At 47.7% G+C, this 23,018-nt stretch overlaps 8 protein-coding genes across 9 annotated transcripts; 3 read left to right on the top strand and 5 right to left on the bottom strand.

Moving 5' to 3' along the window:
• Positions 1 to 141: 141 nt before the first annotated feature.
• On the top strand, positions 142 to 1,086 carry ONS95_004302 (uncharacterized protein; the record flags this gene model as incomplete). The annotated part of the gene is made up of 5 exons (XM_058497659.1): positions 142 to 183; positions 252 to 286; positions 350 to 471; positions 584 to 760; positions 848 to 1,086. 5 exons carry the CDS (start codon positions 142 to 144, stop codon positions 1,084 to 1,086), a joined length of 615 nt encoding a protein of 204 aa, XP_058352385.1.
• An 83-nt stretch (positions 1,087 to 1,169) lies between these two features.
• Positions 1,170 to 2,269, bottom strand: ONS95_004303 (uncharacterized protein; the record flags this gene model as incomplete). The annotated part of the gene is made up of 2 exons (XM_058497660.1): positions 1,170 to 1,991; positions 2,057 to 2,269. 2 exons carry the CDS (start codon positions 2,267 to 2,269, stop codon positions 1,170 to 1,172), a joined length of 1,035 nt encoding a protein of 344 aa, XP_058352386.1.
• A 288-nt stretch (positions 2,270 to 2,557) lies between these two features.
• On the bottom strand, positions 2,558 to 3,031 carry ONS95_004304 (uncharacterized protein; the record flags this gene model as incomplete). The annotated part of the gene is made up of 1 exon (XM_058497661.1): positions 2,558 to 3,031. The coding sequence occupies one exon, from the start codon at positions 3,029 to 3,031 to the stop codon at positions 2,558 to 2,560; it is 474 nt and encodes a 157-aa protein (XP_058352387.1).
• Positions 3,032 to 4,303: 1,272 nt separating this feature from the next.
• ONS95_004305 (uncharacterized protein) lies at positions 4,304 to 9,860 on the top strand. 2 transcript variants are annotated; one of them, XM_058497663.1, is made up of 3 exons: positions 4,304 to 4,412; positions 4,473 to 4,535; positions 4,608 to 9,860. In XM_058497663.1, exons 1-3 carry the CDS (start codon positions 4,397 to 4,399, stop codon positions 6,956 to 6,958), a joined length of 2,430 nt encoding a protein of 809 aa, XP_058352389.1. In that variant the 5' UTR covers positions 4,304 to 4,396; the 3' UTR covers positions 6,959 to 9,860. The 2 variants fall into 2 exon arrangements, with proteins under 2 accessions (XP_058352389.1, XP_058352388.1); XM_058497662.1 differs by having other exon boundaries at positions 4,304 to 4,535; positions 4,608 to 7,992.
• Positions 7,792 to 8,146, bottom strand: ONS95_004306 (uncharacterized protein; the record flags this gene model as incomplete). The annotated part of the gene is made up of 2 exons (XM_058497664.1): positions 7,792 to 7,993; positions 8,064 to 8,146. 2 exons carry the CDS (start codon positions 8,144 to 8,146, stop codon positions 7,792 to 7,794), a joined length of 285 nt encoding a protein of 94 aa, XP_058352390.1.
• Positions 9,861 to 11,390: 1,530 nt separating the features above from the next.
• Positions 11,391 to 11,645, top strand: ONS95_004307 (uncharacterized protein; the record flags this gene model as incomplete). The annotated part of the gene is made up of 1 exon (XM_058497665.1): positions 11,391 to 11,645. The coding sequence occupies one exon, from the start codon at positions 11,391 to 11,393 to the stop codon at positions 11,643 to 11,645; it is 255 nt and encodes an 84-aa protein (XP_058352391.1).
• A 2,244-nt stretch (positions 11,646 to 13,889) lies between these two features.
• On the bottom strand, positions 13,890 to 14,441 carry ONS95_004308 (uncharacterized protein; the record flags this gene model as incomplete). Its single annotated transcript, XM_058497666.1, has 1 exon — positions 13,890 to 14,441. One exon carries the CDS (start codon positions 14,439 to 14,441, stop codon positions 13,890 to 13,892), a length of 552 nt encoding a protein of 183 aa, XP_058352392.1.
• A 3,859-nt stretch (positions 14,442 to 18,300) lies between these two features.
• Positions 18,301 to 22,600, bottom strand: ONS95_004309 (uncharacterized protein). The gene is made up of 3 exons (XM_058497667.1): positions 20,908 to 22,600; positions 20,447 to 20,855; positions 18,301 to 20,398 (listed from the first exon to the last, which is right to left on the bottom strand). The coding sequence occupies exons 1-3, from the start codon at positions 21,818 to 21,820 to the stop codon at positions 18,826 to 18,828; spliced, it is 2,895 nt and encodes a 964-aa protein (XP_058352393.1). The 5' UTR covers positions 21,821 to 22,600; the 3' UTR covers positions 18,301 to 18,825.
• Positions 22,601 to 23,018: the final 418 nt, after the last annotated feature.

Here is a 23,018-nt window from a genome sequence, read left to right on the forward strand (position 1 = left end):
TGACGTAATTGAGGCCCGCAAATGCGTCTCGCGAAGTTGTGTCAGCCGCGCAGCCTTCTCGTCCTTCTCAACTTCCTTCACTCGCAACCAAAGAGGGTACTCACCTCCAAAGGACCGTAGGTTTCCTAAGCAACTTTCAATATGTCTGCGAAAGACTCCAAAATCGTCAAGACTGAGCCATTGGTTTGTGCCCTGGACTCTTCAGCCTCGGCTTCCCTACTCTGCCACCAGCTAAAAATTCCTCTTTCCAGGACGCCAACAAGGCGAAATGGATCAACACAATCCTGTATGATGCCATCCGCCATCTATACCTAGCAAGCAGGTATATCTAATGAGCCCTTGTGCGCAGAACGACCTACACCGATCCTCTAGGCAAGACTCGAACTTGGGAGCACGCCGAACGTCCCACACGTCCCAAAGGTTCTGATATTGACGCTGTGGGGATGGTAGCGATCTTAGAGAAGGAGTCCGGTACGGTTGTCCGTCTGCTGTGATCATGCATCGAGCATATCCATATATCCCCAGCCCAGCTCGACCAGGCGGGGTTTTGGAATGGGACAACAATGCTGAGGAGAACAAACAGGTCCCGAGTTACTCCTGCAGAAGCAATACCGACCTCCAGTCGACAAAGTATGCATCGAGGTACCGGCTGGCTTGGTTGATGCTGGAGAGACGGCGGAGCAAGCTGCGGTTAGAGAACTGAAGGAGGAGACAGGTTATGTGGGGGTGGTCAGCGAGACTAGTCCGATTATGTTCAATGGTAGGTTTGGCATGTGTCAGGACGACCAAAAAAATCACATGGAAATATATGGGGAGTTCTTAATGAGCGCTGATTAATGTTGTACAGATCCCGGATTCTGTAATACGAATTTGAGAATGGTCCACGTTACGGTCGATATGTCGAAGCCGGAGAACAAGAACCCACAACCTGAGTTGGAGGGGGGAGAATTCATTGAGTGCTTCACGGTACCATTGAAGGAGCTGTATGCAGAATGCAAGAAGTTGGAGAAGGAAGGTTATGCAATTGATGCTAGGGTTGCTACTTTAGCTGAGGGCATTGAGATTGCCCGGCGGTGGAAGCTGTGAATTCCTGACCCGGAACGACCCTGTCCTAAACAATAATATTGAAGTGGACAAAACTTCCAAAAGACTCGGTTCTTATGCCGGTTTTAAGCGCTAGGACCGTATCCAATCCTCTGAGTGGCCTCGAGATTGTTGTACAGTCCCCAGGCCAGCATAGAATAAATATCCCCCACACATGCCCAGGGCATATTGACCAAGTTTACCAGTCTCACAGTTGACCCACTGTCTGGCAACTTCGTGCCAGTCCGATCCTCCATAAATCCGTTACGTACCTTCGTCACTAAGGCTTCGAACTCTTCTAATGGTAGTTTGTGTTCGCGTAACATAATCTGAGTATGCTGATAAGTATGCCCGTTCTGGACCGAGCCCCGAAGTCCATCATGTTGGACACCAAGTGCTAGATTTCCCTGATGAACTAGTCCAGGACTACCAGGCGCGGCCCCTGTAATCGCTATCTCGGACATGTTGAGAACCCGCGACGGTGGTCCAGGCAACAAACGCATAATTTCTTTCCATCCGATAATATCCTCTATACCGCTATCTGTAAATATGCCAGTTGGGATTTCGAGGAATTGTAGCCGGCCGGCTGAAATGCGAGGCCGCCCTATCACCATCACATACTTGTTCTTGGCGATACTCGGTAGCTTTCGGTATTTTATGTCGGCGGCGGTGACTTTACACGCAACGGTCACCATTATACCTACTTTGGTCGTTTCCATCGAAGGCGGGAGACAAAGGGTACCGGGAAGGTAATTGTCAGCTGAGTTCCTTATATCTGCCATGATACCCATGCCAAGATGATTGAAGCTTTCGACAGTGATGTAGTGTAGCGTATAAGGATCTTTGTGATACGGGTGGACTTGATCATTCTGCTTGCTGAGATCTGCGAAGATAGTTCTAGTCCATTGCTACCAGCTGTAAGCCCTAGCTACAGTCATGGGGCAAGACTGACATGAGACTAGCTCGAACATACCTCGAGCACTCTCCAGGCTTTGATCTCTTCCAGCACCATGTCTTTCTGATAGAAGACTGTCACTTCAACGCCGAGTTTCAGATATTTGAATCTCCTCCAGTAAGTATAGTCACTTTGGGGCAGTTTGAATTTGGCTCTCCGGTCCGCGACCTGTAGAAACTCTTCTCGGCTGGCTGGTCCATCGTCGGGGTCGACCGGACTGATCAGGTTCATCTTTTGCCAGATCCACAAATTATTTATGAATGAAGACGTTTGAGATATTTCTCTCGAGACGGAAGAGGGCTATCTCTGTTTTACAGTCGTAGATGTGATATGAAAGTGTAATGCAGATGTTGGGACTTTGGTGAGCCAGGATAGGCAGGAGCGTATGGAGATATCCTAGATCGTTCTTGCCACTCTTAAAATTCTGTGACCTAAATTGCTTCGAAAACACCTTTGCATTCCCATTTCTTCACATTCAATTTCTCATCAATCACCATCTTCAACTCTGCCTTTCACTCCTTAAATCACCCGCTCAAAGCAACGAGAGGTCTCGACACTGGCATACGCCCCAAAATTTGAAATTGGCGTGTACCCTTCTCTCGTATAGAAACGAATAGCATCAGGTTGAGGCGTCCCAGTTTCAAGTACAACTTTCGTCCAGCCTCGATTCCGAGCGCGTTCCTCAAGCCCCTTGAGGATTGCGGATGCTACACCCAACCTCCTTCCACGCTTATCGGGAATGACAAACATACGCTTGATCTCCGCATCTCCTGGATAATCTGGACGAGGCAAAGCTCGTAATGCAGCGCAACCGACGGGTTGGTCGTCGATATAAGCTACGATGAAGAAGGTGATGTTGACAGAAGTGGGGGCTACGCCGGGGTCCCCCGAGTCGTCTTGTCCATATCGCTCTGCTAACTCTTTTTCTTGAGCTTGTCGGAGATATATACCATCTGCATGGTCCCAGTCCAGGTCAATGATGCGGAGTGTCATGTTTGGAGATGTCGGGGTAAAGGCTTAGAATAAATGTTGTGGAGCAAATCCACGGTTTTGGGCTACCTCGCTAAATTGGAGTGAGTCACCAAATGTGATATTTTGAAAGCCAATAGATTGTAGGTAGAAATGGGAGCCGCGACACGAAATGGTCGGTCCTTGAGGTACCGTCGTTTACCACATAGAACTTCCTCCTACTTGCTGCACTCAGTCGCATTATTGTATGACTGTAGCCTTTTCCGATAGTAAATCCTGCCATGAGGATTGTATTCTCGCCTAGCCCCCTTTCGGCCTCGCCTAATTCATCTCGCCTTGCCCAAAGGCTGTCCTTACCACCGTATTTACTGCATCCTGGAGGAATTTAATCAAGTTTTCTCCTGGCAATTGATGTCCCCTTTCCATTTGCTCCTTTCCTGCTCTCCTGTGAGATATCCATAAATAAGGCAGCAATTTCTCCAGGTATGATAGTGTTCCCAACTCAGCACAGTTTCCAGCCAAGCGATTGCATATCGACCACATTCCAGCCCTAAGAAGGAATTGCGATAGGAAGCTACTCCTCTCGATCTGGAACCATACCATTTTTATCTACGAGCATTATGTGCACCATTATCAAAGTAGCTTTTGCAGACTGCGGGCATACCGTTCAAGACCGAATCAGATGCAAACGAAGTCGAAGTCAACATCGATGCTACACCAAGCCACGCCACAAGATTTTTGATAGTGGAGGACGGTGTGTCAGGTGTCGAGAAGTCATCATCGACTGGGCATTAGAAGCTTTGGATCTGTTGTGATGATACTGGGACGGACGTCTCGGACAAATGACAAGCAAGATCATACTCGGTGAATGGATTTGGCGCTGGAACCTGTCAGAATTAAGGTTGAATTCGGTGTGAGGAGGCGAGATTAGGCGAGACAGGAAAGGAGAGCAGGAAAGGGGAATCATGTGATTTGATATTTATCACTCGAATGGGTACGAATGAAGACTCGAGACAGCTGAGTCATCGCAGTAACTCCAAAATCTAGCTTTGAAGTCAGTTTTATGAAGCCAAATAGAGTCTCATAAAGCAAAGAAACGTTATTTTCCATCCCTTCCATATTGCCACGTGATTTCTTGGTCGGTCGCATTTCTTTTGCCCTTTTGCCTTTCGCCTCCGCCTCACTGCCACCACAACTCGCCTTTTCTGGGCCGCCTTACACCAAGCCACGATGTCGAGAGCATGCACAAATATCAGCCGGATCCCCCAGCTGGATCCAGGTCCTCCAAGTTCTTCCAGTGTCTTTCAGCAAGAGCTGGCACTGGAATCCAGCCGCAAATCACCTCCACTTCAGTGGTTTATTCTTTGTCACGTGTAGCTTTGTAGCACAATGGATCTCAATGAAGGTCAGTCACTTGGTATAAAGTCTTTCTGTTGTCTATCATCTTTCTAACTATTAAATACAGACAGAACAGACTTGGTGTATCCTTCCGTTGAGTTTCAGATCACGAGTAATGAACATCCCACAGGTAACGTGACCCCAAACACACCTAGTCTTCTTTTTCCTTTCCTGAGCTGCTCAATTACTAAGATGCTGGTAGACGTAACCCGTGAAGGAGGCATAACTGTATCAATCGACCCGCCGATGTCATTTCGAGATCGGCACCGCTTGCTGAACGAAGCCTACGACCGTCACTCAGATCCCGAGCAGATCTCTGCAAAAGAGCTCGGCTACGTATCACGGCAGGTTGGGCTCTGTATGGAAGAAGTCCATGCTTGGTTTGAAGACGAGTCACAGAGACGCTACAAGCTTCTGGCCAAGTTCCAACGTCAGAATATCATTGAGCCACGGCCATGCTCACCTGAAAGCATGAGCAGCTATGCACCAAGCCAGAGGATCATTTCTACCACGAATGGAAGCACGGAATCTACTCAATTAGACGTGGCATACTACTCACAAGCTCAGAGCATTTTCTCTGGTCCTTCTTCACCAGGGACCGTGACAGGAGACTACCTGCAAGTTCCATCGCGAGTACGTCGCGGACGTCCACCAAGAACGGATTCATCGTCCCCTCCTCAGCCCAAACGGCAGAAAACATCTTGTCAGTATCCATGTTTCGACTGTGGTAAAGCATTCCCAGCCGATCGTTGGTCAGAACATGTGAAGCGAGTTCATTTCCCTGACTATATCTGGGAATGCCCCAAAACGAACGAGAGGACTGGAAAACCATGTTCAGCAAATCCATTCTTCAGAATTGACAACTTTACAACCCATCTTCGAGGTGAGCATCGATGTGAGGAACCAGAGATCTCTCGGCTCAAGACATCATGCAAATTTGAAGTGTTTGGCTTCTTCCATAAAATCTGTGGCATATGCAGTGTTGACCTGAAAAATCGAGATGAGAGTATCGAGCATACCAAAGAACACTTGAGAGAAATCTCTCGGAGAAGAGACCCTCCCCTGGACTTGGGCCTCTCGGAATGGACCGAGAGCTGCGGTGTGGAACACAAACTCAAGCGCGGTGTTCATTACCAGCTTGAGGAAGACATTCAACAACAGGAAGTCGATGTTCAGGGAAAGGATGGTGATGGGGATGCGGACGGTAGTAACAACGAGGATCAGAGTCGACCAGGATCAGATCAATCTGGATACAGTTCCTTCCATGGCGGAGATGACTATTCTTTCGGAGGGTTCAGTTACAGTCAAGACTTTGATTACGCTGCCCCATACCGAGGTCCTGGTGGCCTACAAGATTTCGGTGTACGATGTTCAGGTGTTAGGAGTCCTGAACTATCACTTAGCAACAACGGACCCCTATCTCCAACCTTTACGCCTTACCAATATTCGCCATTCTTATCCTTACCAAAGGCCCCCTATCTAACACCTAGTGCGTCCCATGATACCAGATATGATTACGATGAGGTGTTGGAGCACGGGCGCTGCCCTATTCTTGAGTGTGGGAGAGTCTTCAAGGATCTTAAAGCCCATATGTTGACACATCAAAATGAGCGTCCCGAGAAATGTCCAATCCAGACTTGCGACTACCACGTCAAAGGGTTCGCACGGAAATACGACAAGAATCGGCACACCCTAACCCATTACAAAGGGACAATGGTCTGTGGGTTCTGTTCAGGCTCTGGGTCTGCAGCCGAAAAATCCTTTAACCGTGCTGATGTGTTCAAACGCCATTTGACATCAGTTCATGGTGTTGAGCAAACTCCACCAAATAGCCGCAAGAAGTCTACGACTGCTGTAAAAGGCGGTTCCCGGAAAACATTATCTGGCTATGCCTCAGATGCCACGGGGAAGTGCTCGACTTGTTGTGCAATTTTCAGCAATGCCCAAGATTTCTACGAACATCTCGATGACTGTGTGCTGCGGATTGTTCAACAAGAACTTCCGGCCAAAGCTGTCAACGCTGCGAGGCTTGCTGAATTCGAACAGGATGCGGCTGTTGGAGAGACACTTCGTACTAATTCACTGCCCACAACAGATGTCACTCGCTGTGCTAAGAACGACGAGCACGAAGTGGATGCCGAGGATGAAGACATTGAAGACGAGATTGACGATGAGCACGACGATGACTATGCTCCGTCCTCCAGAGCCCGTGCAAGCCGCAAACGTTCTGCCAACCCTGTCAGCGGCGTGCAGAAATCTCGAGGTCTCACTCATTCCAAAGGAGGCGTGACTCTAAGTAAAGGACGAAGAAAGCGCAAAGACTACCCATCATCATGGGGATGTCCGACCTCCAAGTTGACGATGAAGAAACGTGTACTGGCTGTTTTTGATGGACACCGCCGGCTGTGGAAAGATGACATGATGCTGGACAACGACTATGAGGTTAGGATGAAGCTCGCCCCTGAGAAGGCATATGTCACCGATTTGGATGTGCAGACTCTGCGTCGTGCGGATAACTTCCATGCGTCCTCTTCTGTGGATAAGGGTCCTTGAATTACGGATGAGATGACAGGGACGGATTTGGAGAAGCTAATAGAAGTTGGAGCGGAGTTAGATTAGATGACGAACCTCTTGAATTTAGAATAATTGGTATGGAATCAATGGTCAACTTGATCCAATCTCTTTGTGACATGAAGTCTTGCCATCAGTCATATTGACCTCTTGAGCCATGAAGTGAAGACTTGCGAAGTCACATCTCGGCAGCCACAGTGGTTATATGTCGAAATAGGGGAGTAATAACAGGGTAAGTGCTAGCCAGCAATCCAGAAATCAATGTGGGTTGAGATAATCAGTACGAAATTTAACAAGAAGGTAATATCTCTCAAGTGAACACTGGTAGCGTCTGGCACAGATTAAACAAAGCCCAGGAGATCATTCTTGCACAGCGTAGAACTTTCTGGGACCAATGCTTTGTTGAATATCATCAACATCCATGAAAGCCCGGGTGCAGACATTTGTCGGACGAGTGTCGAGCCGTGTAATACCATATAAGAATTAACGATCCCAGCTTGGCCCGTAGAACGGAGTATACTTGCTCCCGCCGTCCAAGGTATGAATAGCTACTCGGGCCTCTATACCTGGACAAAAACGTATTTTCTCTGAGGCTTAAACATTCTCCAGGCTTCACCATTCATCTGGCACAGATCCCTGCTCATAGAATCTAAGCAAGCTAGCAGGATCCAAGTCCGTACAGCAGAATCGCCACTCGACAATCTACGAGTCGTGTTTGCCCCATCAACAGGTCATGCAACACACAATCGAGTATAATCCCGTTTGAGACCATTCTCACATAACAGTTATACCGGGTTTTCGAAAGTTATCTTCATTCATTCACCAATAACCATCGTACACCCCTCCGGCCCCACCCAAACCTCGTGTTCGCGTCCAGCCTCAACATCAAGCCGTTCCCCCGCACCAAACGTCTTCTTCTCCGGCTGTGCGTCTTCAGGGAACCTGATGGTGATTTCGCCTTTGAGGATCAGATGCGTTGTCAGACCTTCGTGGGAGTGGGGAGTGTAGTGGTAGTTCCTTTTCAATTAATCGTCAGCATGGATATCGCCACAATTACAGGAGTCATGTGGAGGGGAGAACGGCTTACGGAGTATCGGTCCATGTGATGACACGGGAGAATCCCCACGAGCGGACTTCTTGTTCGGATTCGCGCTGGGATTTTGCTGCCATTCTTGCCACTGGGTTGTGCGTGGATTATGAATTGGAGAAGGAGGAAGAGAAGAAGTCAATAGTGGTGTGGTGATGTCAGTATTAACTGCTTACATAACGTGGCTTCTCATTGCCGTACTAAGTGCTTCTCGTCGACAACATCATCTGGAAATAATAGAACTTACTTGAGGACTGACTTGAAGCGACGATTTTCGTCTTGCTTCTATGCCCCTGGGAGAGAAAGAATGTTCAAATAGAGAAATGGATCTCATTTCGTGCGTTCTCGGCTAGTTGTTGTTCATCTCACCAATGTCACAACAAGCCATCGACAGACAAGAAGACAAAGATCGGAGAAATTTGTGAGCAGGCAAGAGAAAGACCACGTCTTTGAGAAAAGATGCACGGGACAGACGAACACCCGCTTCGTGGTACAACACCAGAGCCGCTCACGCAATCCCGCATACCATGTTCCGAGAACTCCACCCTCTTCCCTACCAACCACCTCATACAATAAAGTGCCTCATTCGAAAATCGCACACCGCCATCATCCCCAAAAGCCGGGTAGCCTATGAAATCTCGGCCAGGTGAAGCAGCTCATGTCCGCTCCCTCACGTCGCTGTCCACAATCCACAGACCCATCACGCAACGGCCCGCGACGTCTCGCCGCAACCTCAACCGTCGCCCTCGCTGCGAGATCCCGTCTGTTCAGTCGATTCTTCCGATCATGATCGCTGGACACGTATCTCTTGAAACTCTGGCCCACGCTCAATCTCGATTGCGAGCTCAAGAATCTCTTCCACATGCACACATGTGCAGTATGCCAGTCCGGGTGCATATCATTGCCCCATAGTCCGCATGGTAAAAGTTATTATCGTACGATTTTTTTTGCGGGGGTGCCTGCCTGCGATGATCAAATGCTGGGCAGTGTGTGTACCGTGTACCTACCTCACTGATGTAGAGGGGCACGCGAGAACGAGAATGAATATTCTCTACAACGATTGAGGTCCGTGGGGATGTCGACGCCTGAATTCTCGCAACGGATATTCCGGTCCGTGCAGCTCGAGCAACTGGCTTGTGAATGGCACATCCGAGTGGGATATCAGCGTCGTCGCCGCTTTATTATGGTTGTACTGTATTGTGGTGGTAGCATTGCAGAGGATGATTGCAAGAAAGTTTAAATTACGACCCCAGGGACAGATATTGCCTTTACGGAAGGCCTCCCGATTCTTGGAAACCGCAGTTGGCGACAATGAAAATGCTTACACTGTCAGCCGGATGAAATGCTCCTGAGGTCTGTTGACACCGACCTCGCGACTTGCTCAGAACAGGCAAAGCAGGGGAGATAGCTCCTTGCTGGGGGAACTCCGATTCAGTGGAGTCTTTCCCCGGATGATTTAGAGTTTGGCTTACAATATGTTCCGACATGCTGACTCAAACTCTAAACTGGCAAGGTCAAATCGTGATAAGTAGAACCCAGCCACTGGGACGAAATTTTATCTCAGCTCTCAGACTTGCTTGAGAGGCTACCTAAGTGGGGAAATGGCGTAGATTAGTGGTCTTGGTAAGTCTTGGAAGGTTCAGTGATTATTAAGCAAGGAGGCCTCTCTGCGTAGCGTCTGAGGTTATACGGGGGTATTTTAGTGTAATTATCGAATAGCTTCGGCGATAATTGCTTTTCAAATAATAACTATTACCTGCATAATAGAGGTATCGAATAAGTCTTAAATAAAGGGGGTAGATTTAGATTTACTCTATCGATTGATATTATTTAATTCCTAAAGTCTAAGAGTTGAAGATTAGGTATATACCTTCGGATTTAAGTTGAAATCTCGCGTTTATTAAGTGATTATAACGGTCCGGTATTTACTTGCTATAAATACAGAAGGCTGTAGTTGATCTCTGATAATTAAGAGGTAAGTGTATTACGTAGACGGGAAGATAGTTACTAAGTATTAGAATACTATTTGAAGTTTAGTATAAAGCTCTTATCTAATAGTAGATATGCTAGTCTTATATAGAACCTTTGTTCCCTAAGGATCCTTACAGGTCTTACGATCTAAAGCTCTAGGAGCTTTAGATCCTATAGCTCTAAAAGCTCTATACTATTATATGATATATAGTCCTGTGATTCTATTCTTAGTTCTTAGCTTCTCTGTGTAGTAAGGCTACTAAGCCTTAGGGCTAGAACATATATGATACTCCTCTTCGAGTGCGTTCGTAACAGTGATACGCGTTTTAAAAAGATATAATTCTTTAAACACTTTAAAAGATCTTAATACGCTACAACTATTTCTTTAATATTTGAAATATACCTAATACTAGAAAGCTCTCTCTTTCTAAATATCTAATTTTTATTTATATAGCTATATTTTTAAAAGCAGCTATACTTGATTTTATAGTCTTTTAAAGATAATTTTCAAGAATCTGACTAGAAACCCTTCTAGAACTCTATAAATATTAGAGTAAATAAAAATCCGTAAGCTCCCTGAAGATAAGAATACTTATTTAAATGATTCTATCGATTTAAATAATACCTTATCTGTTATATTAATATTTATTTTTAAGAGAGAGTAATATTTTTTAAAATCTGTTTTTAAAAAGTAAAAGGAAAAGCTACCTCTCTAGCTGCACTTAAAATAACTCACGAAATATAACTTATACTAATTTACTTCTTAGATATAAAATAATCTCCTGAATCAGGGCTTTTTAATAGTGCTTTTATTTTTTTTATTCCGAGTTTATTTAATTATAGGTTTATCGTGTTAAAGTTAATAAGATTCTCAGCTGAATTGCTCGACGAACACACTAAAACGCGCCTGAATGACCTCAGGCCCTCTACGGAGTTTTACTCTCTTTAAGTCCTAATTAGTCCAAATGCCCCTGGATCCACTGTGGGTACGCTGTTTCCCACTAAAAAACGCCTGCCTAGCCTTGATCCATAAAACTCGGAACTTAGTAGAGGTGCCTGAAGACATATCCTTACTCGGTAATAATATCAGAGATGCTGAGCTATATCAGCCACAGCAACTAGGCAAACCTTATCTGAACCTAAATGAGATCTTCATATATTTCTTCAGCGATCATCGAACCTCGCTTGAGGATAAACCACGGAAAGCTAAAATTCAGAAAAAGAAAAGAGCTGCGTTTAACAACGACTACTTACAGACGCCGGTTCAAAATGTCACGTAACGTTCCCCCAGATCAGCGGGCTGCTAATCCTTGATCTGTAACATCATGCTATGAACATCACCGTCGCGTAAGTTTCATGGACCCAAGAACTATCCAGCAAGCTCTTGGTCGTTACGCGTATGATTTCCGGGACCAATCAACCCCATCGGTTACGAAGCGAACGTCGGGGAATACTGCCGAGTCTGCAACCTCAATATTGACATCCAACGACAACGCCGCACACGTACAGGACAAGAAAGTCAGTCTCGAAGCCGATATCGCAGTCTCTCCTCGGAAAGCACTATACGTAAATACTCGCGGAAGAGATGCAGTGATCCCGAAAGGTAATTAAGTCGCAGGGCCGAGATGCAGGGACCTCGCAATTGAAGCAACAGCGTATTCGGCTGGCACAGCATACCCGTATGCAGCGGATGTACCACATACAGAGACATTTCCGGTCCCTATTTCCGAAAGACGAGAAGTTGTGGCTCCTTGGCTCAACACAATGAGGTGATCTATAGGATGCTTACCGTGACGAAATGGTGACATGGAGAACGCGGACGATCATGGAACAATATCTCGCTGAGACCTAGGCAGACCAAAAATACATGGCCGTAAGGCAATATCATATGAAATGATGATCGCGTGGTCAAGAACCAAGAAGGGAAACGATAGCTTGCAAGTCTCCATCATGACAGCGCATCCATGCAACGCATAAAAGTTATACTGCGTCCATCTACATGAAGAGAACACACGAAGCTATTATTCAACCTTCAAGCATGGATTGCTGGTCGTTCGGATAGAAGTGTTTCCTTACCTGCAAGAGGCACGCGAGCACGCGAGCATATCCAAGCCGTTCACGCCCAAGCGACACAGCATATCATAACATTCCACTACCGTGAACACAGCAGTTCCAGTCCAAAGCGACGAGAAAAGCGCCGAAATTTCCGATGTCCTGTAGGCTGGTGTTTTTGTATTGAGAGCATCGTCCGAGTGAAGATAAGAAAGTATGATGTCGGAATTGGCCTCGTGATATCATCAACAAAGATGAACAAAGATGGGTAGCTACAGATATCCTTGTCAACAACCGCCTCACAATTTTTCGAATGCCTGGAGACCATACGTGCAAAAATATTCTGATGAAGATGCGCCATAGAAGTTACCTGAGTTTCGGAACTCCAAGTAATACTTCCCAACAACTGCGTCGCACTGCGCTAGTTTGGCAGAAATATGCCACGAGATTGGAGGTAACTGTACATATCTGCACACACTTGCAACAGACAATCCAATCAATCTGACGAGACACACTGCTGCTGACCCATATCCTCGCGCGTGCAATTTCAATATTGCATTTTCCTGTTAGGACAGAGTACTGGTTCCGAATTACCGAATCGACACCTGGACGATGGATTTGCGTCGCATGTGAAATTGTCCTCGCAGGGCTATCACATTTTATCCTCCCGGTAGCAAATAGAGCATTGGAGTATTCGCAGCGGCGAGATCAGCATAAGAAAGTTTGCCTAGGCGTCCCGCATTGCAATGAACTCCAATGTACTCGTAAGATACGATCTTGAGATGAACGCATCACAACTCACCTTACTGAATACAGCCCGTATGCAGCATTGCATGACATCAATTGGCACCATAAGACTAGAAGTAGACAACCAACCGAAGCAAATTTGCTTGTTTGAAGCATGTGAATATAATGGAGCACGAAACGAAGATCCGTAGGACCGAATGCAGAGCACAGCTGCCCAGACATTTCCGTCCAATACTCGCGAAAAAGAAATACAGCAAGCTAAGATGGGATTTGAGACTTGTGAAATCAGGAAACATCCATTGGTCCTGCAAGGCTTGTGCAATGGATGCGGCTTGACCGCCTGCCCTTCGATATCAGCGACGCTTGCGACCGGGTATTGGGAAATTCAGCAATCAACCTGTGTCTCCATTGTAAACGAGACATGCAAGACATGCCACTGCTCTAGAACTAGGCCATTCCATTTACCGACAGTATGCGTATGTTTTGTCAGTGGACCGTTTTCGTTGAATGGATTTCAGCATGTTGGGACGCAGTATGCCGCAATATCAAGCACCAGCAGGAAATCATGGGTACCCGTCGATATACAGTATCGTTGAGAGATTGCCGAAGTCGTACGGTGAGATGGTCAGATGTGATCGCGGGATGCCAGGCCAGCTCGGGGGCGGGAAAGATTAGCAGCGTTTGGCTTGACCCTGTGGAACGAGTCAACCCGGATTGCAATTCCGGGAAGCCGTCCCGGTTGCAGCTCCCGCTTCAAGAACCAAGAACAGGTCAGCGGCTGTAACGATGACCAGGGGAGTGGAGGACCAAAATTCCAAAATTCCAAAAGGAAGCTCACATACCGAAGATTCAGATCCATCGTCAGAATTTTCTATTCCCCATTGAGAATCCTTGGTACGAGCGGGGCCCCGTCATGTCAGCGTAGCACAAGATCGTGCTGCCACAAACAGGGATTGGGCACTCTGATGTTCCAGCCCCGTGGTTCGGCTCCTTGATGCCTGTCTATATGCCTGTCAATATTCTCGACATCTTGTCGGAAGGGCTTCCAACTGGTCGCTATCTGCACAAGCTGGAGGACCGTGAGTAGCTGGCGCAATCGGGGTCCTTTGGCATCTTCAAGTAATCAACTAGATTAATCAACCAAGAGATGAATTTGGTGTTGTTGGGCATCTCCTTGGGGGAGGCCGACTCCTTCTTATCAGATGTCTCTCGATCTCGATCTATTTTAGCAAGGATCAGGGAAGAGCCCCTCTCAATGACAGCGGCTGGTTGTCGGCCAACTGCGACTGAGGTTTGACAAATGATTATATTATCATTTGCGTTTGATCGACTCGGGGCACAAGGCCGATCCGCGTGCCAGTCCGAGCAGCAACGTCTCTCGAAAGGCTCGCCTTTTACAGAACAACGCATAGTTATTCGCTTGGTGCTCGGGCAGCAGAAATGAAAAGGATCGGGGAAACAAAACCACAGAAGTTGAACAGTCGTCGGGGATCTGAATGCAGTTGCAAGGTCCCGCAACGAGGAAGCGGGAGCCTGCTTCAGCGGGCTGATGCTGACGCAAAAAGCAATTCGCTGTCTGCCAGGTCGAGTGGCGAGACAATCGGTCATTGAAACGAAGCGATCCGCAGTTATATGGCAACCGTATGGCAAACAAGAAATGCAATGATACCAATGTTATTAACATGGCAAGCAAATTCGCTATCGCATTTGGCCAACACATGTTCCGGCACAGAGCGGACAGTATTTGTATCCTTGCTTTGGCTGTTACCATTAACTTTTCGAGAGATACTTTCGAGGAGTTTCTCGAGCAAGAACCCGGAACTCGTTTTGGACTGTTGTTCCGGCTCGACTCCAAAATTGGGAGAGGACCAAGGAGACAAGTTGAAACCGCTTCCCAAATGGCGTGTTGAAGTGCTTGGCCACGAGAACACGACTTGTCAGATTCGCAGCCAGGTTCAGGGGTTAGCGATCCAGTACCACAGAACACCGAGGGCGGGCTATCTGATTGGGAGATCGTAGATCGGTCGTGCGCTGCAGACTCCCCGAGAACGCGCTTTGAGGTCGATGGTCGGACGGCATCGATTCCCTGGCCTGAACGGACATACGATTGGTTCCTCCATTTGCACCCAAGTTGAATCTGCTGGAGGACTTTGAGACAAACATCTCCAGACCTTGAGATAAGATACACATGCGACGTCAAGTCCGATGTCCTTTCTCCTAGCCGAGTGTGGCGTTCGTATAAGCCCAGTTCGCACTGAGTGATGATCGAGGACAACAGCGCGGTGTTTTGCTGCCATCATGTAAATCATTTCAAACTATATATTATTCTTCCAGTCATTTCTGTTGATATTATTGGCGCCAGTTGAGACGCAATGAAAACAAATCCCCCATGCAAACGAGAAGCTGGTAGCTCAGATAGAGGAAGGTCACTTGAGACCCCCTATTGGAAGCTGGCGACGAGATATGTCCAAGCGCAGGGGAAGGGAGTCCCAGTCCCCGGTCCTGGGACGCTGCATTTGGGAGAACCGCAACGCCCAGGGATGGGCCATAATAGAGGACTTCCTCTAGAAAAAGCAATTTGCTCCTTCCCAGAGGACGTTTTCGATATCTGCATTCCACTCAGATCGTACTCAGGCACGGCGAACCCTCACCCTTGCCAAGCCTATGCCGCTTATTAGCATGAGGTACTTGTAGAAACCATTTCAAGGAAAATCCGCAGTACCTGAAATAGGGAATATACTTAACAGTGCAAGGCCAGGGAAGCCCTGTTCGATTCTTGCTTAGTTCGGTCAGGAGAAGAATAATCGTTTATCGGACTGGCCCACATTACACAGGAATCGACCCATGCTGTTGCTGCAGAATGATCATCGTGGAGCGCGCTGGGCGGCCTGCTCTAAAGCAGCGGGTGATTCTGATACGTCACTTTTTCCAACACTAACAAAGAGAGTCCAAACAGCATCCCAAGCACAAGTGTGAAATCAGGCCAATAAGTATCAGTTTTCGCCCGGTTGTTTGCGTTTGCAGTCCCGCAGCCTATCCAGAGCAATATCCACTCGCTTGCGTCCGCTGCTAAAGTCAATGTCCGTCACCTGTACCTGAGTACATCGCATGGCTTCCTCAACTTGACAACGCAGATACTCCCAGGCAGTGGAGCCATTCCGATCTAGGGATAGTTTCACACTTCATGTCGAAAGCAGCGTAGCGTTTGATGCAGCATATGGGTGCTTGCCTGCAGACGGTAGGAACCAAACAGCTGTGGTATAATCTAATTTAGGTTGAGCGCACAGTGCCGTTCAAAAGTCAGCTGAGAGCAATTTCCTTTGGATGACTTCCGGTATTCGGGAAGATCTTGGTTGGCGTTCTCCCATTCTGCAATTGGAAATCCTCTTCATCATCATCGATGCGCAACAAGCATAAAGACTCAATACTCCCAGCCAATACCAAGTTGAAATCGACATCTCATCCATCACGCACACAATCGGCTCTATTGACCAACCTCGACTGAAAGCATTCGCTCTGCAATATTACCATTTAACCTCATTCAGCTTCCTCTCAGTCTCGAATACTTTGTCTCGACCCGTCATCATGGTTTGCAACTCGACTCAGTGTGCTGTTGCTGGCCAGGAGAGAATCAAGGTGATGGTCTGCCACAATACAACTTTGCCAACCCTCAACCCCAGCGTCAGGGCAGTTCCGGTAAGAGTCTATGGCAAAATACCAGCACAAGGCAGACATCAAAGTTGACGATTGAACAGATGCCGGGAGTTAGATGCGGAACATGTGCTGGCAACGGTCAAGATGTTTGGGTTATTCCTGGAAAGGCCTGCCCCGTTTGTGGAACTCCTTGTTGAAATCATTGGTATGACCGTTCCATTTGTGATGTGAGTGACAGAACTGACGGCAGTAAGCAGCTCCATTCCGAGAGGTTCAATATCGAGCACACAGCATGTGATGCAGTTCATCGACTTCGTGTGTGATTGAGACAGGCAACGACCAAATTGAGAGGACCCCTGTGAAGCAGCAGGTAGATGAGAGTCGGTGATTCGGCATCATGTGATGCCTCGGGTGTCTTTTTGGGAGTTGGGACTAGACAAAAGTTTGGGTGGCATTATCGATCTTTGATAGAAGTTAGCAGATTCTCAATGGATTTTGAGCTTTGATTTTACTTCTCCTCAGTCGTCGTGACTGCGATGAAGACCGACATAGCAATATGGTTGATCAACGTGGCAGAAAAATTGGGTGGAGCTTGGAGAACAGTAACTCAGATACTGAGGTTGGACAACAGCGTAGCATCCGTTGAAAAGATAGGTGGAGCGACGGCATCAAGGTGGTTGCCGGATAACCATCTGCCACTATTGCCAGTATCCATACCATCCTCTGGCTTTCGGGTGTCTGACGTTCGGTTTCGATACGTCCAGCTGCTGATGTAACTAGAGTAGTCAAGATTTTGAGTTTGCAATTAGAGTTTGCATGCTGTTCAAGACGGGATTTAGATGGCACGAGCTTGATCTTATATGGCTGTGGTCCTCAGTAAGAAGTTTTAGTTTGACTGCGCCTGTACATTTTAGGTCAATTTTGGTGTCTTACCCACGCAATCTTGGAACGCGATAACCAGGATTTCAATTTTGGTTATCCTGGAAGGGTTGAAAGGCGTCCAGTGAGCTCTTCTCGCTCATTGAGTCCGACTCCGACTGAGCAATTGAAATCAAGAGTGCGGTAGCACAGGCTCGATGCGACAGGGGGTCGGGCTGGATACCAGATCTGATGCATCAGACAGTACTGGGTCAAACGGGGATGTCTCCGTCAAGGAGCCTTGAGTTACACAAGGGCCATGGCCAATGAGGTATGGATGGCACTCTGCCCAGACCAGCCGTGTGTGACCCGCGGCTGATGAAATGTGCTGTACTGTAGCGAGGATGGGGCGCAGGTGTGGGGGGGTTTGGCACGAATACCCTGTCCACTGTCCTGAATCACAACACGAGAACTCTAACTCTGCGTGTGCTGCTGAAATAACAACATTCAACACAAATGAGCTTTTTGCAAAGAGGTGCTTGCTCACGACCTATCTTAAAACTTCTGATTTGCGAAGAAACGGAAGCTGTATCCGCGAATATCAGTGACTGGTTTGGAAGGCACATCCGGCATACAGTTTCTGCCGTGTGAAGCTGCGAAGTGGCTGTCTCGGAAAACGCGGCCCCAAGACGCATATCGATAATTTGTTGTTCTGCTCTGATTATGGATGGGCACACGTTTTGCGATGAAAGGTTGTTAGCTGCAGGCGGGGGGTCGGTATCAAAGTTTGTCGCTATGAGGTGATGATGCCAGGTGTCGAAGGCAAAAGGGAGGAAAAAGAAAATAAAGGGGAATGATAGGATGAGAGGCAATGCTGTAAACACTAACTGTAGGCGAGATCACATGGGCGAGCGGGCCTGACAGTATTGACATCACATGATCTTCGAGTATATGATCCATACCTAGGTAAGGTAAGCGGTACCTTACCATATTTCTCGAGGCACCTGGGACGTTCAAGTAGAAAAAATCAATATGCTTTGTATGGATGAGATTCCTTTCCCCGAGGACAATCGTGTCATGTACGGCGAACAACCGAGCACCTGTGATTCGCCCAGGCATCATGAGGTCAACACCAATGACCATTGACATCCACGTTTTGGACGGTCTACGCCAAGTACATTAATAGATGCCCAGACATTGACAAGACAAGGCTACAATCAATTCCATGCTCGCTTGCTAAGAACGGAATACTCAATCGCTCAGTACGCCAATCGCTCCTATGTGTACATCTAGGCAGCCTTTTCATCATTCCCATCAGATCATTCCTCATAATTTCATGAACGTAGCAACGTAAGAAGCCCACCCTTTACAAACAAGGAAATTCGTTGCAATATCTCCATCTGACATAGCTTTTCCCTCCATCATTCTTGCTTCCCCTCCCTTTGCTTCCATGCCTTCCACTTTTCCTGTCTGGTCAACCTCATGAAAACCTCGTCGAGAACGTCTTCTTCCCCTTTCTTGTTCTGAAGTTCTGCACAGGCGGGATCCAAACCTCCTCGTCAACTAGAGCCTGATCCGTGTCTTTGTCTTTCTCCTCGACGTCTTCGACAAGCTGAACTTGTTTCAACGGGCTTTCCCTCCCCTTGATGATCCCCGCGGTAGGAGGACTCTTCTCTCTGCCATCTCTACCATCCCGTCCCCGACGGATGATAGGCGAAACTGGCGCTGGAGCAGGTGGTGATGGGGATTTCCGCTCTACGGTTGTGGCTGGTGCTGGGACGGCGTTCGACTTGCGCTCATCACGGTTGCCCACTGCTAAAGAGTTGCCGTTCCTGGATGAGAGGGGTACACCTTCCATTAATGCATTCTGATCCATGGATGCAACTCTTGGTTCTTCAGGAGCAGGTGATTTGACGTCTTCTCGGCCCATAGGCATTTGTGGAAACGAAGGTGTTCGTGACAATTTCTTGTCAGCATCCGTAATTTTCGATACATCTCTCAAAGCGAGTACCTGGCCGTGTTCTCTAGATGTTGGACTTGTCGGTGTTGGAGGAGTCGAGATCGGCTTCCTGTTCGTTGTACCAACTGTTGCTGAAGCGTTTGCAACTTGTCCATTTGGCCCATGCTGTCTATTTTGCCCGTTCTGCCCGTTGTACGCATGCTGTCCATTTTGGTCATTCTGCACGTTACTCCTTGGCTGAGATGTTAACATCCCTGCAGGTTTGGCTATGGTTACTTCATGAATGCTATTTCTAGGTGACGGCTGTGTCTGCACTTCCCTCCGCGAAAAGTCGGTTGAATTTGGTCTTTGTTGAGTAGTGGCGACGGGTACTGATTTGGTAGTTGTGGTTTCATGGACCCCATTTCGCTGTGACGGTTGCACCTGTCTTTCCTGCATGGGAAATGCACCTGAGCCTTGTCTTTCCTGAACAGGTGCAATCGATACTGGTTTCGCTGTAGAGATCTCCTGTACACTGTTACGTGGCGAATATTGAGCCTGGCTCTCTTGCTGAACAAATCCGCTCGATTGATGTGACTTGGGGATCGCCTTTACCTCGTTCTCTTGTTGTTTGAGAGATGTCTCGCTCGGCCATGAGAAAAGAGATGGTGAGGTTTGCCTTTCTGGTGCCCGACCATCAGGTTGTGATTTTTCCTGCTGCACCACTGATTTTGATGGACTCCGGCCTCTTGTTGGTTGGTCCACGTGCGAGGATTGTTGTCCTTGGGACTCAGGTCTGATATCTTGATGCCGCTGCTGATTATATGGGTTCGAAGACTGCAAGTTTTCTTGTTGGGTTTGCCCTTGAGTAAGCTGTCGTCCTTCTCTGGAGTTGTTTGTCGCTGGCGGACGTCGCGTTTGAACCGACACCACATTGGCTCTTGTTTCTTCTAGCTTTGACTCTTGGCTTTGCTCAGGTCTCACGACTGGTATCCTTTCCCCGTAAGCCTGAGAGTGCGTCTTGATGCCGTTGATTTCCTTCTTCGGATCTCCATTCAATATTTGCACTGCTGGCGCTGGAGCGACGAACTGCAAAACCGGAATGTATTCCTCGCTAGTATCGTCAGAATAGTGCTATCCAAACCTTCCCTGGGAAACTTACCTCTTCTTCGCGAAGTCAAACAATCTCAATCCATCGAGTTCCTTCTCAACCTCTTTCAACTTCTCCTCGATCTCATCTTCCAGGCCATGAGAGTTGCCTGCTGGGCCATGCGAGTTCCACCTTCGACTACTCGTTTTGTTACACACATCCAGAATTTTGATTCCTCGGATCGCCTTCGCCAGGCCTTTGTACTTCCTTCCTGGAAATGGCGCTTCAGGTTTTGGCCAGATGCCGATTTTGCGGGAACTCTTCAGAAGAGAACCCAGGACCATGGCGTCGCATGCATAGCGAAGTTCGTCATCCAGGGCAGCATCGCACAGGGCGGCACCGTCCATGTATTTGGCGATTAGAGTGTGGATGATGGATAATGCACTCTCCAATGCAGAGATCCGTGCTTGTCTAATGGCTTCTACTCGTGGTTAGTATGCCCCCCATTGTGTCATAGTTTTCGGACGACTTACCAATAATATCAACAGGAATCTTCACCCCCTCCAGCTTCCCAACGTCCTCCTCGAGTTTATCATCCGCCTCCCTCTGAGCCAATCTCGTCATATCCCTGAACTCCGTTTCTCTATCAAATACCCAGAAAACAAACAGCAGTCTCAACACTTCTTTGGTGTATGCTTTTGGTAGCCCCTCCCGTTGCAAATGATCAATCCAGGTATCCGAGAAAAATTCTACCGTTTCCAACATTCCATATTTACTCACTAGCACAGCAAGCTTGCTCAGGACTTCCAGGCTGACGTTCCTAGGAACCTTTCGGCTCGCTCCATGAATGATGTTCAACAGAATTACCATGCTATCCAAATCCTCATCTAGCATCGTGATTTCCACATGACCCGCTGACCGTAACATCTTCGCCTCTTCAAATTCCCCACCAAGGATTGTCTCGAAATATCGCGAGGCTAGCATCAAATGATGACTAGAAACGATACACTGCACTTCGTGACTCGACACCAGGATCTTCTCCGTCTTCACCGCTGCTTTGGGTGCACTTTCATCCACCACTGCATCGATGTTTATTTTCGCAGCCTGTCTTTTCAACGCAGCCCAAAATGATGCCGGCGGACTCGCAGATCTGTCCCTCTCATCGGATCCGCGCTTCGCTCGTGGCGGAGGCGGATAGAAGGGTCCATCCTCAGCTCCTGGCGCATCCGGTGCATAGTATAGAATATTCTCGTCTTCTCCCGGTGCTTCCGGCTCGATACCCAGCGCTGCCTCAATTTCCGCGTCCTCGTCAAGAACCGGCTCCTCTACCGCAGCCGCCTTATTTTCCGCCCCTGGTGCCTCAACTTCTTGATATATATGTCGGATGAGTGTCAGAGTAACATCACCATTTGGCACGAAAGTTATGATTTCGGGCCCCATCGCCATCCTCGATCAATGAATCGTCGCCGGTCGGCCAGGGATCTCGATTCGCATTCTGCACAGCTGTCAGCACAATCCTCGTCCACTGTTACATCACCACTCCTGTCCACTATTTTCCGCAAGGCACTCACCGTCAGGATTTCGGAGACACATAATACGCAAATATTGAAGCAGCAAAATGCAGGAAAGGAGATGTAAGACAAATCCGCAAGCAAGGAAATATATGAAGAAAATAATTCATCCGTGCGACCCAACGAAATTTTCTTTAGACGAAAGTAACAGGGAGAAAAGGAGCAGGCGACCGGAATTAGAAGCTGCGCAGCCTGAAATGCGTGCTTGCATGCATGAACCGCATAAGAGGCGTCGATGAGCTGGCAATACAAGACCAATGGGGCTACGACAGGAGTGGGCATACGCTGTAAGTGCAGCTGCCCTAGCCGCTTCAGGCTGCTTTTCGAGGGTGCTTTGGGTAGCCTTGCATGAGCAAGAGTCGGCACCAACCCCCCAGCCGCCAAATGGGTGACGGAGCTGCAACAGTCAGGAGGCAGCCGTTGTCATCAGCCTCATGATGACCAGGTTTGGAGTGTTCTTGCGGTGAAGATGTTGATGTTATTTGTTACCAAGTGAGGGGTTGGGAGAAGTGGGGTTCAGCAGGGGTTTTGTCGAATCACTTCACGGGGGAACATGAAATGGAGGAAATGTCCAGAGAATCACGTAAAGGAGGAACTATAAATGTCGCGATATGATACAACTATTGCAGGAATAACATATAATATCTTACCCGAGTATGCACCGCGTGTCATCTTTCCAGACACCCCTTTTTCGCTCGCTTGCAGACGGTCGCTCTTGGCAGTGACGGCAATGTAAACATCCCTTTAAGAAAATGAGCTGACCACATATGCGGTCCTGTTTCCAGTCTAATTTTCCGGGCTAATTCTCCAGATTAATTTTCCACTCTAGTTTTTCACTTGTCCTTTAAAAAGACGCCGGATTTCCTTTAGCTCAAACCTTGGACCTAGAAATGATACATTCGGTTGAGAGATCAGGTTCTTGATTCCTTGCGTCGTATTCTCGCTAAGCGTCCTAGTGGCCTCTTAGAGCAGCAAGCCCACCATCAGACCCAAATCTTGAATCCATAAAGCACGCCAACGCTTTTCGAAGTAAGAGCTGTTCAAATTTGTAATAAAATTTAAAGCCATGATAC

Source organism: Cadophora gregata, assembly GCF_030347475.1.
Source record: "Cadophora gregata isolate MNR1 chromosome Unknown scaffold_14, whole genome shotgun sequence".
Taxonomy (NCBI): Eukaryota; Fungi; Ascomycota; class Leotiomycetes; order Helotiales; family Ploettnerulaceae; genus Cadophora; species Cadophora gregata.

Bases quoted from the DNA above. Each gene is read 5' to 3' on its own strand.
- ONS95_004305 (XM_058497663.1), top strand. The intron at 4,536-4,607 runs GTAACGTGACCC...AGATGCTGGTAG, and splicing joins GAGTAATGAACATCCCACAG to ACGTAACCCGTGAAGGAGGC.
- ONS95_004309 (XM_058497667.1), bottom strand. From the start codon at position 21,820: ATGGCGATGGGGCCCGAAATCATAACTTTCGTGCCAAATGGTGATGTT. The intron at 20,856-20,907 runs GTAAGTCGTCCG...AACCACGAGTAG, and splicing joins GATTCCTGTTGATATTATTG to AAGCCATTAGACAAGCACGG. The intron at 20,399-20,446 runs GTAAGTTTCCCA...TGACGATACTAG, and splicing joins TTTGACTTCGCGAAGAAGAG to CGAGGAATACATTCCGGTTT.